At 34.0% G+C, this 17,297-nt stretch overlaps 1 protein-coding gene across 1 annotated transcript in view; it reads right to left on the reverse strand.

The window, feature by feature from the left end:
* Nucleotides 1-304: 304 nt before the first annotated feature.
* The window catches only part of LOC113585496 (chemokine-like protein TAFA-2), a 30,524-nt gene continuing 13,531 nt past the window's right edge, over nucleotides 305-17,297 (reverse strand). The window contains exons 2-6 of the mRNA XM_027023012.3: nucleotides 16,807-16,907; nucleotides 8,626-8,781; nucleotides 6,386-6,510; nucleotides 5,287-5,336; nucleotides 305-1,658 (exon numbers count right to left, since the gene is read on the reverse strand). Coding sequence (XP_026878813.1) covers nucleotides 5,307-5,336; nucleotides 6,386-6,510; nucleotides 8,626-8,781; nucleotides 16,807-16,906 — 411 coding nt within the window. The 5' untranslated portion in view covers nucleotide 16,907 and the 3' untranslated portion in view covers nucleotides 305-1,658; nucleotides 5,287-5,306. The remainder of the gene's footprint in view (nucleotides 1,659-5,286; nucleotides 5,337-6,385; nucleotides 6,511-8,625; nucleotides 8,782-16,806; nucleotides 16,908-17,297) is intronic.

Here is a 17,297-nt window from a genome sequence, read left to right on the forward strand (position 1 = left end):
TTTTGGTCATCTTATCGACAAGTACCTGAAAAGGAGAGTAGACTTTAGTGTCACCTGTCTCCATACACCTCTCCAAAATGTGACTTCAGAGAGAAAAATTCTACCTTTAAATTTTAACCTTCTAACCCATGGGCCTGCCCTGATTTCTGCACTCCTTTTCCTTTTTGTCATTTCAATTGTTCCCCCTTTATTTGTTCCTAAGCTCTTTGACCTTTCATGAGTGCTGTAATAGATACATAGATAGATGGATATATAGACAGACAGATAGACAGATAGTTATTAAATCTTTATTATTGTTGTTCTATTTGAATTTAAAACATGTTGAATTTTGAAGGATTAAACAACTGTTCTGTCTTTGAGTAACTATTTAAACATGAACATCTTAAAAGGCACTTTAAATAAAAACACATTCTGTGATATAATTATGATGTTTATTTGAATTTCCATTTGATAATATCATGCTGCTCATATAAAGTTAATATGGGGCCAGACCAAAATCATTCTCTTTGTTTTATACTCAAGCAGTTTTAAAGATGAAAACTCCCTGGGATCTAGAGTGTTCTTGTCATAAGTAACATATAGTTCTCTGTATGTAGTATTATATAAACTATTTTAAGCATTATAGTATCATCGTATGCTTTTACACATTGTTGAGTGACATAACGACCTCAGAGTTAATAGAGCACATGAGGAAAGTTGCCATTTATAGGCATATGAAATTTGTTATTTTAAAATAGCATTTTTTTTTTCAGTCAGTAGACATCACATGGTCAAAGAGGCAGGCAGAATGAAGTTCTATATATTTTTGATATATAGAAGAACGTGATACATAAAAACATTCTAAAATGTATTATATGAATTTATTGTTTCAAGAGGATGAATATACGCAAATATACTTGGTAATTGCATAATTTAAAATTAATTATATCTTATGTTAATTTCATGTAAAATTGTGATGTCAGCATAAATTACAAAAGCAGAACTTTTGTGAGCATATATCTAAAATTTCTTTACTATTTCTATTTTTGTTGATTAGCCATCTATGCTTACCAAGCTGCTATTTTAAAATATACAGACATTCATATGATATATATATATATATATATATATATATATATATATATATATATATATATATACACATATACACACACCTACAGTTGTCTTAATACTGTGATAAATATAACAGAATTAATACATATGCATTAATGAATAACATAGCATAGGGTTACATGGACATTTATATCAGAATATGAAGGCCCTCTGGCCTACAGAAAAAGTTCATAAATATTATTTCAGCTCTATACAATCCTTTTTACCATTAGTCTAATTGCCATTTCTGGTAAATCAGATAGATTAAATCACATTTTTTCATAACTGGAACAAAATGGGTACCACACTTTCATTTTTCTGTCATGCTGTTAATCCATAGAATAGCCATAGAAAGCCAAAACTGAGCAAAATGGTAAGCAATACTGACTTCTGTAATCCACTACAAGCTTTACAAGTATGAAGGGACAAAATACATAGTAGCATTGAAATGTGCTTGGTGCAGTCCAGAGTTCGTTTTGCAGGGAAAACTCATCTTCAGGTTGTTACTTGCAAAAGATGGGCTGATTCAAAACTTCATTTTGATCAAGACTGCAATCTTGGTTAACCTGAAACATATCACATTTTTCAGTTCAAATCAGGCTAGGTATCTGCGAATAACACAGGGGTATCAGTAATGTATCACAATAATAACTATAACATCTAAACACACCAAAGCACCAACTGTGATTATTCAGAAAACTTCAAGTCCAGAGGCTATCCGGTCAGGGTGTCCTTGTGGCCTCCCATATGCCAGAGTTGCTGCCTGGGACACCTTGTGTAGATAACGGATTTGAGTGGCTTATCTTTGCCAACCCCCCGCCGTTCCTTCTCTGGGCTGATGCAGCCAAACAAGGCTTGGACACTGCATGAGATTAAATGACCTTTCGAGATGCAGTGATGGTACACGCCATCCACTGCCAGAGCTGCTGTCTGAGACACCTGATCTTCAGCACGGCTCTGCACTATCTGCTCATACATGGTTGCTTCTGCCCTCTGTATTTTTTTTGGAAATGCTTTTCAATTCCTGGAATTTGCAGCAGTACCACAGAGAAGTGGCTACCTCTCCACTGACAGCTGGCTGGATTCTTTGTTTTCACTGTTGTGATAGCTTGCCAGCTGCTGTGCTGAAGACCCTATGTGTCCAGTTCATACTTATGTTTTTTTTTGTTGTTGTTTTTTTTGCTCAAACGCACATACAGTGAAACATTTGAACCTTCTTCCTTTTGTATGGTTGACTCACACTGTATGGGGAAACTCAGGCTTAGCAAAAGGAACCAAAGTAAAAATATTTTTGCAGTCACTGTATGCTTAGTGCCAAGGATATGACTGTGTTTATGCTTATATAATAGCAAACCAAACAGGAAATATTAAATGAACATTGATAGATATGGAATAAACAGTGATATGTATATTATATATATATATATATATATATATATATATATATATATATATATATATATATATATATATATATATATATATATATACGAACAAACAAAAACATCTCACACGTAATTTCCTAAGTGTAGTGACATTCGTAGTGACATAATACTGTGTAGTGACAACAGCGACATTCCTGGTTTTGACAAAAACTTGTAGGTGGAATTACAAACATGGCTTTTATGTTTTGGAAATTGTTTGAGGCTGTTATTTAATAAATGCTGTTAAATGTAACATTTTTCTTCTAAAATCCATGAAATCCAACATTTTTGAGAAACTAAGTCCATGAAGTTAACCAATTTTTCAGTGAATTTAGTAGGGCCCTATATATATTAAATGAACCTCAATATATATGGAATGAACATTGATAAATACAATGAACATTGATATACATGGATAGAATGTTGACATACAGTGAACAATGACATATATATATATATATACAGTGAACAACATATAGTACATATATTGCATAAGGTAGTAGTTTTTGGAGAGAAATAGTCACAACCATAACAAAGCAATCTGGCTGCTTATATAGAAGAAACAGGTTACACTGGAAGAGCATAGGAGGCATCATACTAACCCATTTATGCTCAAAAATTTAAAAGAAACACAATATGCGAAATGACCACATATTTTGTTCTGTTTGCAATAAGGCCACTTTGTATTTCTATCTATATTTGACCTTTTTCTAAACCTCATATCTTAGAAAAGCAAGAAATAAAGTATACCACACATATTCATGATCATTCTTTTGGCAGTAATGCATAAAGGTATTCCATCAGTGTTTTTACATTAATTGGTCATGTTTTTAGAAATCAAAGATGAGCTGATAAATAGTGCAGTGATGGGATACTGTCAGTAATTGTAGACAAAGTCCACCTGAATAGAAGGATGGCTAAATAGAAAATATTATTGCATTTATATTTGTATCTATCTTAATATTTGCAAAATTTGGAGAATGATTTAGGTTTCTTACAGAAAGTGCATAAGATGATTGTAATGACAATGGAGTAAAATGTGTTTAGGAGAAACAAAAACAAAACAACCCACCTGAGCTTCACATCACTGGTGTAGACAGGAATTCATTTTAGTGGAGGAACAAATATGCTAAGAAGAAATCATCAAACGATTTGTAATTTTTAATTATGGGCTTCATCCCGCATTGTAATAAATTATATATATATAATCCATATATATAAATGTTCATTAAATATTTGTAGTTGGGCTTTCCACCCTTCCACACACACACACACACACACACACACACACACACACACACACACACACACACACACACACACACCTTTTGACAGAATGAAAAAAATACTGGTACTTCACTGTTTAACTACATCTGATACATAACTCAAAGCCTTAATCTATATTTTCTGTTTTGTATAGGAATATAGTATGAGCAAGTGCAGGACTTTCCAATATATACATAAATTCCTTTTCCAAAAAAGTTATATTCAACACACACAACAGGCTCATATTTAAGTTAACAACACTACTTGGCAAAATTCCAGGCATAAAATGCCATGCCACAGACTACAATTCCACCTCCTACCTACCCCTCCGTGAAGTGTTTTACATTCCACGCTGTCTACAAGATTAATGAGTTGCTAATTCCAGAATTATTTGACAATACAACAGAACTGAGGAATGCTTGTATATAAAAAGAAGAAAAACCTAATTCCCCCCTGCCCTGTTGCTAAGACAAGCAAATATGAAATATGAAATATGAAATATGCAAAATGGAGATGCTTCCACGGTCATTAACTGGACAAGGACCTGAACTGTATAATACAGAAATCATATGGGTAATAATCAGTGCTGTCAAGGGCAGTCAGACTGAAACCCATGACATCACTGGAGAGATAAGCAAAAACTGATTTAAGAACCAGACCGGTATTCTAAATATAAGCATTTTTTAAAACAGTGATGGTAATGGGCCATTAGAGGACTGTCTGCCTGGGGGACCGGATGAGGTACCATGCAACGCAGGGTTAATTTTTTGGTTTCTGCATGGAGGAAGGAGCAGGCAGGCTACAGCTCATGGGCAAAGGCTGAGAGTCTAGGAAAAAAGACTTGCTAAATATGTAACTGTAATTTTATATAAAGCACCTGTGATAACCTAGTAGCAGTAGCTCATTGCACCATCAAAAAATATATATGTCAGAAGGAAAGAATAATAGTTAGGTGGGTTCTCCTCCAAAGTGCATTTGATCTCGGTGGCTGGATTTTGATGTTTCCAAGATTTCTGTGGATGTCTGAAGCCAATATATATATATATATATATATATATATATATATATATATATATATATTTTTTTTTTTTTTTTTTTTTAAATGAACTTTCTTTTAATTGGGACAAATACAACAATGTCCACATATTTTTAAAGGCTACCTACACACCTGTGCCTTTCTTCACTAGCTAACTAATCTGTACACATTTGCTATGCATGATGTAAGTCAAACTCCTGCTCTACATTTAATTAAAAAATTGAAAAAAGCTTTGAGCAAGACCTCTCTATTAATCTGTCTCCATTGTACATAGTGTCCAGGAATTCCATAAGATGAGACCAGACTTTGGATCAGTGGGCTGATGGGTACATGTCTGAAGCCAGGTGAGCGTGGACAGGTGACTCCAAGTCACAAGGGCAGGCTGAGGCTATAGCTCTGCAGCCAGCAGGCATGAAACCATCAAGCTCATGCAGACCTCTTACAATGTATCGTGAAGTGCAGTCTGACCTGTATCTGGTTTCCAGGGGTTACCAAATCTGGTCGCGGTCTGGGGATATCTGCTCCGAAGGTTACATGGGAAATGAAAGGAGGAAATGATATTAGTTTAATATTTCATAGAGAATGAAAGAAATACCTTCTATTGAGGTTTATATGTTTTACCATCGGATCAATATAAAACCACCACAAACAACAATAGCCGAGGAGATATGCGCTGCTTTAAGCTCCTTAAGATTCCAGGGATCAATAATTAGGCTCCACACAGGTTTGATGTGGCAGTTTAAATAATTGATAGATGGTGTAGAGCAGGAGTGAAGCCATACAGTCTTCATAACTAGGACAAGGACACTGGCATCAGCTTACTATTAAAAGGTTCTAATTAAAGTAACCGGTATGTCATCTTATGGGCCTTAAGAGTAGTCGCATACTGCCTCTGTGTTCTAATGCCATTAACAAGGCTAAAAGCCTCACACTCTCAGTGAGGTCAGAACAAGTATTTTCAGACAGATGGCTCAAATAGGTGTCAGCTGTGATCCAATTGTAATCTTCTTTCAGTAATATAATTATCATAGAAGGATATAACTCTTTAACTGCTTTTTAATTTGAGACTGAAATTAATTACTTCTGACCACCATAATAGGTCAGAAGTAATTAAAACTATAATTTATCTAATGTGCTAAAACCTCCTCTCATGTGTTTTCTTTTCATGACAGTAAACTTACTCTCTGCCAGGATACAATTACTAAAGAAAGAGCCCAGGTCCAGAACTTTTATTGTAATTATACTCAGTTAAAACAGGCAGCTGGAAATTTGAGAAAGTAAGATATAAGAATAAGGCACAAAAATGATAACATGGTAAGGACTATCATTCTCTCTATTTTCTAAAATGCCCACCAATACAAATTATAAATATGTTAAAAACATAACATACCTCTATTTAGACATTGGGATATTGATGTCATATTGCAATTAATTCCATTTTATATGATATATGAAAATCGGATTTCCTCTTATTCAATTTGTAACAGGGTTTTTGTTAATTGTTTGTTTTACTGTTTTTGTTTAACACAATTGTTACATCATCGTTTGATGATGTACCTTAATGTACCTTTGTGGTCTTGATTTTGTTCCCTATGGCACAACTCCAGCCAGTAAGATCAGGTAGAACCTTACACTCCTCTCCATCCAGACATGGATGCATCTGACACCACCACTTCTGCTCCACTATGGAGGCTGTAGGAGGATAGATGCACTGTTTGATACAAATATACACATCAACTCCATGCATGTCAGTGGCATTACAATCCCTAATACAAGGCAATGCAAGTTGATGGGAGAATATAGCAAAATTTGAGCAGAGGGCTGCTCTGGAATTGTGGCACTTTATGATTTTCATGCCTGTTTTATTTCTGCCAGAAACCAAGAACCTCACCACACTTGAGTTACTTTACCAGAGCCCCAGTATGACTGTACCTTTCAATGATTCACATCAGAGAACCACAACCATGACATCATTATTACACCCTGTTCTGAGAAAATGTGTAATATCTAAATATGTACTGGGTATAATGAAAAGGTTAAGTACTGATCATTTTTTCAAGATTACCTGCAGTGCACTCATGACCGAGCACATTAGCACAACACTTTAATTTGCAGTGAATGTCAGATCCAAAATGTCAGTGAATAGGTCAGACAGTACTGAGGGGCTAAGTTTTATCCTCGTGTTCAATAGTTTAATTCTTGGATTTTCATCCCTTTATTATAGCTCAAATTGTAGGACACAGTAGAGTCTAAGCAGTATGGGTCTGCCATTCCTAACAGTTTCAGACATTTTAGAGTGAGATGTAACAAAAGTAATTTGATATTACACCTCTGTTGTAAACAGTTTATGATTCTGTTGTCCTGATACATGATTAATTTACAAAATAAGTCAAATTTCAAACCATCTGGTATCTACACTCCTAAAGATGATAAGTTCCCAGTATTTTGGCAGTCTGCAACTTGTTACACAGTAGCATTTCAAAGAGGTTCAGTAACAGCACTTCTATAAATCAGCACTTTTTCATGTATAAGCAGTTGGCTATGTCCAGACTCAAATAAACATAGTATTAAGAACCCTTCCTTTTAAGACTACTGTCCTGACATAGCTTTCATACTCACACTTAAGTAGAGAATGCATTGGCTACTCAGGAAGTTTACAGAATGCATTCTAGTTGCACTGTTGTTGGATATGTTGCATATGAAGCAAATGTTTACAAAGCAAAAAGTAGTTTATTCAGTCCAAGATCAGGTGCAGCAGAAAAGCAATGTTCACACATATTTGATAACCAAAGAGAATGAAGAGTAACTCTCCACCCATAGCGTGTGTGTAAATATATATATATATATATATATATATATATATATATATATATATATATATATATATATATAAATGATTTCACACTTATTTCACAATAGCACCTTCAGCTCTTGCTGAAAATGAGACACTTGAAACAAAAGGATGTAATTTATACCCATGATCAAGTAATTTCACCATCTAATCATTTGGGATTATTTGGGTATCAGGAGTGCTTACAGGTGCTATTCTATAGAATCCTACAGAAGTAATGACATTAATTTGGAACTAATAATAAACTCTAGGGGCTAAGAATATAATAATCTGTCCTTTAGTACAGACCATAATATTTTTTTATTAACAAAATCCCCTATATCTCCTAGAATCCCATTGAATTTCATATATGTAACTTGTTCAAGGAACCAGTTTTGAAATCTGGTTTTTATAGTTTTTTATTGTTAATTGAAAGTTTAGGGTTACTTCTAAAAAAAAAACCCATGGGAAAAACAATTACACTTAAAGTCCAACTAGAGACAAAATAATTGTAAGAGTGACCTTGCTGTAGGTTTAAATTGCTAGGTTTTACATACATTACATACATTGTTAATATATTTTTATAATATATTTTTTTGTGTATATATATATATATATATATATATATATATATATATATATATATATATATATATATATATATTTCCCTATGCACCCCTGATTTTTTTTACTCAGTTTGGACAGAGCACTCTCGAACCATTTCACTTCGAGCTATACTGTGTATGACTATGTATGTGACAAATAAACCAAACTTGAACTTGAACTTTAACACCAGGGTTTTTGAATCCAATATAAAATATTTTGAGGCATACTAGTTTAATATGAAAAATGAATAATGTCTTTGAAAACTAGCAAAACACACTTTTACATACACGTGCACAGACATGCATTTATATATAGAATACAGAGCACAAAACAGAGGTGAAGTGAGATTCATGTCGAACACTGAAACATACCATCAACACAGGAGGGTGCTGCTCGGGTAGTTCCAGCCACTTGCCCTGGAAAGCAGGAGCATTTGACAGTTTGAGAGCGCACCTCAATCTTGTTCTTGTTACAGCATCGGTGTAATGCTACGACCTCACACGTTCCGGTCCTGACATGGCTAACCACTGAAAGAGAAGACACATAAGACACCATAATGGAAGAAACTGATTTTGTTATTGAGTGCTTTTATCTTTCTTCCAAACCTTACCACTTAATGTTTCCCATTTTCCTCAAACTATTAAAGATCTGCTGAAAAAAATCATGCATAAAGTACAATTTGTCCAGTAATTTACTAGACTGCATTTCATATGACTTTCTGCTTGTTTATAAATGTGATTCACACCTAGAATCACAACAAACATTAAAATGATGTACATGAAGTTTCAAAATGAAATTAAGCGATAAGCTACTTGTAGCCTTAACATGACTAAAGCAGTGATGCAAATAGACAGAATTCTGGAAGACAGAGACAATAACTAAAAATGAAAGACATTACAACACAAATATTACTACGATAAATTAAAATAAAGACCCCTAAATATGAAAGTGTAATGTAATGGACAGCGGATATCGAGAAAACCGTCTCTCCCAGCATCTGGCATAAAACACTTTTCTGTTCTAAATAAAATGTCCAGTGGTCTGTATTTTTAGCTGGTTCCCTGCACCCCTAACATTGTCTGAATTATTTAAGGACAGCATGGCTCTGTGCACTGTTAATTGCTAGTGACATTTTCATGAAGTGTCCTCCTCCTGTGCTTGCCTCTCTTTTTTTTTTGGTCTAATGTGGTAAACAACTAATTAGAGAGTTTGCATACCTGCCCTCATACTGTTCCACATGAGTGCAGACAGGCTTATATAATTAAACTACATTTGCATGATTAATAATGATGGAATCATTATTATGAATTCTTATGATGAATTCAGATGAATTCTTATGCTGTGTGATGCTGGAACTTGTTCAGTAAGAATTTATTTTTCTTTAAGTACTTGTGCCTGTAATCCTGTGGATAATTGTTGCCATTATGTGGTTTATCTACAGTCATTTGTAAATAATTTTTAAATCACTGTCTGCCATTCATCATTATGATGAATGATGAATTTCAGCTGTAATGGGAATGTTAACATTTAGGAATGCACTACAGTTTAATAGTAGACACTCTTGGTGTGTATTCATGCACTTCTCCTAAGGTAAGAGCCTGTTTAAATATAGAGGAATGGATGGATATATAGATGGATAAACTACAGATAAAATTTATCCAGAATTTCTTCACCTCAGCAGCATTAGTATTAGGGCAGTGGTACAAAGTGCATAGAGAAACAAGATAGAACACAATGTTATTTTAAGCACTGTTTTCTTTGCTGTAAAAGATGAGGTCACCACTCTTCCCCAGAGGCATGCAATGTTCACAGGTACAGCTGAGCAAACAATGTGCAAACTGCACTTCTGTTCCTACAAGATTTCCATAAGTGTTTGGAGGGAGATGGAAGGGGCATTCTTTGCACAGGAAACAATCTGCATTTACTTAATTCACCACCTAACACTACAGCAGGACTGGGTGATGCACTGGAGCAGCAAAAATGCCCATGGAAAACCTTAAAACTTCCTGGACTGAGATTTGAAGGTAAAGTGCTTTGTCGGAAGGTTAGCGCATGCTTGAATGCAACCACAGTGGATTTGATTACATCCCTTGTGCATTCCATCTGTGGGGTTAGTAAGTAAGAATACACATAAGTAGCCTTGAAATAGCCTACTATATAGGCCTGAAAAAAGGCTAGTAAAAGGTAAAGGGTGTTTGTCATCATATGTGTCTAAGGTATCACAAAATTTGTATTAGTTGTTGTAATTGGGTATTATTACAGGGGCAGCACAGGGCATGTTATGAACTGAAGTGGTTGAATAGATGCACATCCTCCACAGGAAATCAAAAGCATAAATAAGAATAACCCAAAAGGATGACCAAAGCCTTATAAAAATGCCTCTGAACCCAAAAACTAAATATAATATAATATAATATAATATAATATATTATAATATAATATAATATAATATAATATAATATAATATAATAATGCAATTACAATCCCATAAAATAACCATAATATAAGACCTTTCTGAAAATTGGGGGGAGGGGGGGCACCAGTTATGGGTCCCACCAGATTTTTTATATCTGTATTTTTTAATATTTCATTTAATTTCATTACTATTATTTTGTACAATGTAAAGTTATGGGTATTTTTATTTTATGAGTCGCACATATTCTAATTATTTCAAAGATTATGCCTCAAAAATGAACACATTCCATTTCCCTATGGTACTGGTTTCTTCCAAAAGTTGCAGAATGAAATCAGTTCACAATCTCAACAGCAGGTACAGAGGGACATAGCACTGTCTGTGCATCAGTGGTGAAGTGGTTAGTAGGGAATCAATCTGAAGTGGTCAGTATGGTATCAATTCCTTAGTAGTAGGGTGTCAGTCCCTTTTTCAAGCACGTGGAAATGAAAAGTTGAACGAGTTCATGAATGTTCAAGTTATTAATGAACTGAACAAGAAAGTGTCCCAAAGAATACAAAACCATTACATTTATCTTAAATGGAACACAGGAACACTTTAGCTAGCAATGTAAAGTTAGGTGAATAATAAATAATAAAATAGAAAGAGCATATCCAGCAAGGCACCACAGCTATCACAGAAAAGGAACTGATTAAATGTATGATTTACATATTAAATTCAGAGCTAAAGTTGCATTAGCCAAACTCTCAATAGGATAGTACATTTGGCAGATGAATCAGAGTAATTGGCTGGGATCATGAGAATTTCTTACGTTTATAATCATCTTAATTTGCTATATGTAAGCATTTTATATATATATATATATATATATATATATATATATATATATATATATATATATATATATATATATATATATAAAAAACATACATATGCACACAGAGATAACAGCATGAAATAGCCCAGTGGACACTGGAAGTTAGAACATTTGATGTCTTATTTTTTTAAGAAACTCTTTAATTTAATCTCCTCATTCATCCTTTCAAGGAATAAACTTTTAAGCTATTTTAAACATTTAAAATCCAGAAAGCTTCCCTCTTTTTCCTGATGTGGTCAAGGTTGCAGACTCTGTCTGTAGGTTGAATGTACTCAATACCCAACCAATAAAATGAATTAAGAAATAGAGTTACCAGCTTCCAGTGACCAGCTTCCAGTGCCTTGTCACTGGGTTAGTTAGATTATTCATAACAACAGAATATATGCTCTTTAAAAACCAAAATGTTTCACCAACATTATTTTCCACATGCACTTTATGTTAAATATATAACTTTTTTTTCTGTCTTGCATGCAGTAAAACTTTTTTTTTATGGACTGGATGATTAAAAAAATAACATTTTAAGGATGTTGACAGTTTCTACAATTTCCACATTTAAAAGTTCTACCTGGAATTTTACCTGTAATATTTCTTATTAGAGTTTCCTTTGGAAGGCAAGCTCTGACCACTATTTTTGATGTTATTAGCACTTTTAAAAGTTATAAGATGGACATTTTAAATGTATTTTTTAGAACTGGATCACTCTGAAGGATATGCCAGTGTTTTAAGATCATACCTCTAATATGCATAGTTTTATAAGTATTCGTAGTTCAATGAATCAAGCCTGGATTTTTAAAAAATGTTTTTGGATATAAACACATTTCCTGAGATTTAGTTTGTATCTTCTTTTATGTATCAACAAAATAATCTTCCTTATATGCCCTCACTTTAAACTTAGCCAACATATCATTCTAACTAGTTTTACAATCTTGACGGATTCTTCTGAGTCTGGTACATTAACTAATATGTAAACTCTTCCTATGAGATTCATATAATGCCTGTTCTTCCAAGTAACCTACAAGTAGGCAGGCAAATCTTGGTTCTATTTTAGTTCCTACTGCAGTTCCAGGAAAGTTTAAATATTAAGTATCATTGGGAAAAAAAATTCCTTTCTAAAACAAATGATTTAGGAATGTTGTTGATGGCTTCATTATTACTCCAAAAATTAATCTTACAGATACATTTCCAGTTGGAAATGTTAAATGTGGAAATTGCATTAATTGTCAATATATTTAAAAAAAATATTTTTAAATGATCACCCAGTCAATCAAACAAGGTGAACAGCAGATGCTTTATCACATCTAAAAATGTATTTATATAAAAATATATACATATTTAATACAATGCCCATGTGGGAAAAGTATATCTATGGTGAGAGTGGTTGTTTTTAGTTTGGTTTGGTGGTCTTTTGTCCTTTTCCTTTTGGCTATTTGAGCTCATGCTGATCTTAAATGTTTTTCTTTTATTTTGAAAGTTTGCTAGAACTAACAGCTGACATTTGTAGCAGTTTTATCACTTTAATAAATTGTCAATCACGATTTATAAAATTACTTGGGGCACCAACCTGATTAACAGGGAAAAATAAATACATTTTAATGAATTTATTATTGATTATTAATACCATCTCAACTCATGAAAGTCACCAGTTCAATATTTTGATTATTACTCATCTACAAAAAATTTGAATATCACTCTTGACTCACAAGCATTATATCTAGGAGTAGATTTATTGAGATAGGAGAACTTGCATAAAAATAATTGATTACAATTCTACTAATGACTAGAGATACTGAGCCTTCTAAAATTGCTATAATATAACAAATGTAAGAAACATCATAACCAAATGAATTAACAATTAACAATCTAGATCATGGTGGACCAGAGTGGCTACCTAGTAATAGAAAGAAAATAATGTAAAAGAAAAAAAGTGAGAATGATCAACCAGGCAGAATACCAACGAAATGTATCATCCAAACGAGATTAATGGTGAGAGAACATTACTAAAGGTATAGCAGGAGGACTTAGAAGAGAAGGAGAAATTGTTGTGAAACATCCTGAGGAAGACTTAATTATAAGATTAAGGAGGCTGCATCACAGATTGGAGGAAAGTTAACTGAACTAATTTTGATGTATAAACAGTATAGTTACTATTGATGTAACTATAACCATCTGGTAACATAAAATGTGAAATGCCTGTCCTTCCAATATGTTGGGCTGAACCATTTCAAACTGCCTTGGAGAGAATCCATTTTCCATCCATTTTCCATTGCTGGCTTGACCCTGCAAGAGCGATGTAGGCCAATCTTCTAGACCTTTTCAGGTAGGCCTTTCAGAAGTAGGAGTTTTAGGGATCAGTGGTTAGGCATCCTGTACTTGTGTTTGATGACAGTTCTGGAATGATTCATTGCCGGCCATACAATGAAACTTCAGTCTCAGTCAACACAACAAGTCAAGTTTGTTTGACATAAACTATGTTGAGTGAATCCTGTAATCCACTCTGTGGATTTATGACACCAGAGAAGAGGAGTAAGGGTCAGTAAACCACGCCAGCATGATAAACCATCAGCTAGGCCATTTTATGGTTTTGTTGCTCAGCATCATGGCACCACAGGGGTCCTGGTTCCTGTACATGGGCCAGGGGTAAGATAAAGCCCACTCTGACCAGATCAAAGTTTCATCAGATGAATAATTGGTAGTCTATCTTGGCTACATATTTTTCATTTCAGATGTGTAAGTTTCCTGTGGGTTGACTATCTTTCTTTGTTCCGATTGTAAGATATTAAGATGTTGGTATTGCAGCCATTTTATTGGTTGTTTTTCATTTTTTCCCCTGTTTTTCCTGTTCTATGTGTCTTATGTGTCAATCACTCTTACCTTCATCCCTGATGATGGCCTATATGCTGAAATGTGCTGCATTTGAAGTTGTACCAGATCTGCATTTGAAGTTGTACCAGATCACACTTTCCATAAAAGACTATGGGAATTAATATAATAACACACACACACACACACACATACATATATATGGCCTGTAAAGGGAAAGAGATGATGCAAATACAAATAATAATCCATTTTAACATTGCCTCTTCCTACCTGCATGTAAAGAAGCTATAAAAGAAAGTCATTTACTGGTATTACTGGCTTGGCTCTTAATTGTTTACAGTCATTTTTTACTAAAAGACAACAATTCATATCAATAGGTACACAGAAAAATCATCCATTGCCTTTAAGGAGTTTAAGGAGTTTAACTTAAACTTAAGGAGTTTGGAGCACCCCTATGCCAGATAAATTTGTAATCAATACCTTAAATTCCATTGTTATGCTGACAACATTCAGAATTATATTAGTACTGCTTTCCCTACTGCTTCTGCCAATGCATTGTGTTCATGTGTTATAGATCTAAAACTCTGGTTGCATAATACCTATTTGAAATCTAATGCTGATAAAACTTAAGTTTTACATGGTTAGGGCCTAAACTGCTTCTAAAACCTAAATGTTAATGTTGATGGAGTTCCTTTTAGGTCAGCTCAAGTTATTAAAAACTTTGGTTGTCTCTTTGACTCATCACCTTTGAGTCCCATATCAAGTGACTCACCAAAACTACATTTTATCATCTGCACAATATTGCAATATTTTGCCCTGTGCTCAGTGATATAGACCCAGAATTTTTCAAAATTTTATCCTGCATTGATTACTGTAAATATATTTTTATGGTCTCCCAGCTAAATTGATCAGCCATCTTCAGTACATCCAAAATGTGGCAGCTGGATTCCTTATATCTAAGAAACAGCTCGCATCACACCTGTCATTCAACAGCTGCGCTGGCTACCTGTTATCTCCTGGATTTCATGTAAAATACCTCTAATTGTCAAAGCTTTCCATGGTCCTGTTCCTATCTTACTGAGTTCATTCATTTATATTGTCCCTCTCACACCCTTAGATCCTCTAGCTATAAACATTTGTCCCACAAATCTGATTCACAAACACAGCTTTGCTGCTGCTTCAAAACTTTGGAACTCCCTGCCACAATCGCTAACTGTTCTACTCATTTTTTCCTTTAAAACTCAACTTAAAATTCAAATTCCTCTTTACTGATCATTATTCTTCTTAATTTTAATTTATTTATCCCCCCCCCATATTAAATGTAAAGCACCATTGCATTTGTGAAAGGCGCTATATACATTTAATTAGTATTATAAGTCAGTCATATAATTTTTACAGACCTTTTGCAAATAAATAGGGAGATTAAAATACATTTGTCTTGTATTTGTATTTCTTTTAGGTATAGACTTTGAGTAAAGATTTTGTCTTTTTAAAACATACATACAGGGGTATTGTGATGGATTTAAGCATTCAGTGATAAGTTATATAATAATAATAATAATAATAATAATAATAATAATAATAATAATAACAACAACAAGAACACAACAGTCTTATGTCTTCTTTGGTGTGACTCTAATTCCAGTCTGGAACCTTGTAGATTTCAGTTCCTATCTGTCCTGGCTCTAATCCTGCAGTGGGCCAGACTACAGCAGGGCCAGGGGAACATAAAAGAGACAGGGAGATAACAGGCAGGGGCATCCTCAAACCATCTATCTATCTAGCTATCTAACATAACTATAAGACAATGACAAAATCTTATAACCTGTAGTGTAGTAATACCTATTATATTGAAAAAGGTGAAAAGCAAAAATATTGTATAATAAATCCTTGAATTAGAAGAAAATGTTGTGTCATTGTCTGCACATTAATGGCATGGAAAGACATTATATTCTCATACATTTAATACTGAAGGAGCAGTAATTGTAGAACTGTGCGATAGGATTCATGGTAAGATGGTGTTAAACGTCTGAAGCCAGATATTTTTTAGAGCTGGAGCAAATATGACAGCTAGTTAGAAGCAACAATTAAATCACCAAGACTGGTGACAGCACAACAGGCATACACAACACAGCATAACACTGTAATTCTATTTGTAATTATAGTTATAACTATTAAAAGTGCAGGTGCAACCCTAACAGCAGCATATTCAGAATGTTGAAACTCTGAAGGAAAAATCTAGGCTGCCCAATGGGAAATGGGGAGATCATCCAAGCAGTACTTGACCAGATACAACAAGATCTTGTCCTAGGAGTTGTGTTTGTTCTCAGTGAAGAGACCACCAGACATCCTGAGTAGGTTATTGAATATTTGGCTGATTGTTTTCAATTGATCTGTATAAACATTGCAATAACTAAACCTAGACTTTCAATTGCAACTCACCGTTGTGTCCTGCAGTATGTGTCAGTGGTAACAGCACTGTGACCATGCAGATGAGCAGTAGAACCTGTGTAAAACCCTTCTGCTTGTGTTTATTAATCATCCTAGAAAGAGACAGAGAGAGGGAGAAAGAAAGAGAACCAGGTGTTGATGATATTGTACCAGTCTTTTTAACTGGAGAGTTCTGGCCTTAATATTCTAGTTAATTTTTTAAGAAAACATTTTAAAAAATAATCTCACTTTATGTCTGCTGATCACCCAGTAATAAGTTTTTTTTCTGCTGGCTAATAGTAATTAGCTTGCTAAACACACTTAAAATTAATCAATGATCAGATGTATATCTAAAAAACATAAAATATAAAACATCCATATACTAATAAAGATTTTAATAATGCTGTTTCCACAAAACCTAACTGAGGATTCAACACAAGGCATAATTTAATCACATTTGTATACCAACTACAACAAGTGAGCCTTGACAATCGATTTTGAGG

This window comes from Electrophorus electricus, chromosome 4 (assembly GCF_041902795.1).
Source record: "Electrophorus electricus isolate QZ-2024a chromosome 4, ASM4190279v1, whole genome shotgun sequence".
Lineage (NCBI taxonomy): Eukaryota > Metazoa > Chordata > Actinopteri > Gymnotiformes > Gymnotidae > Electrophorus > Electrophorus electricus.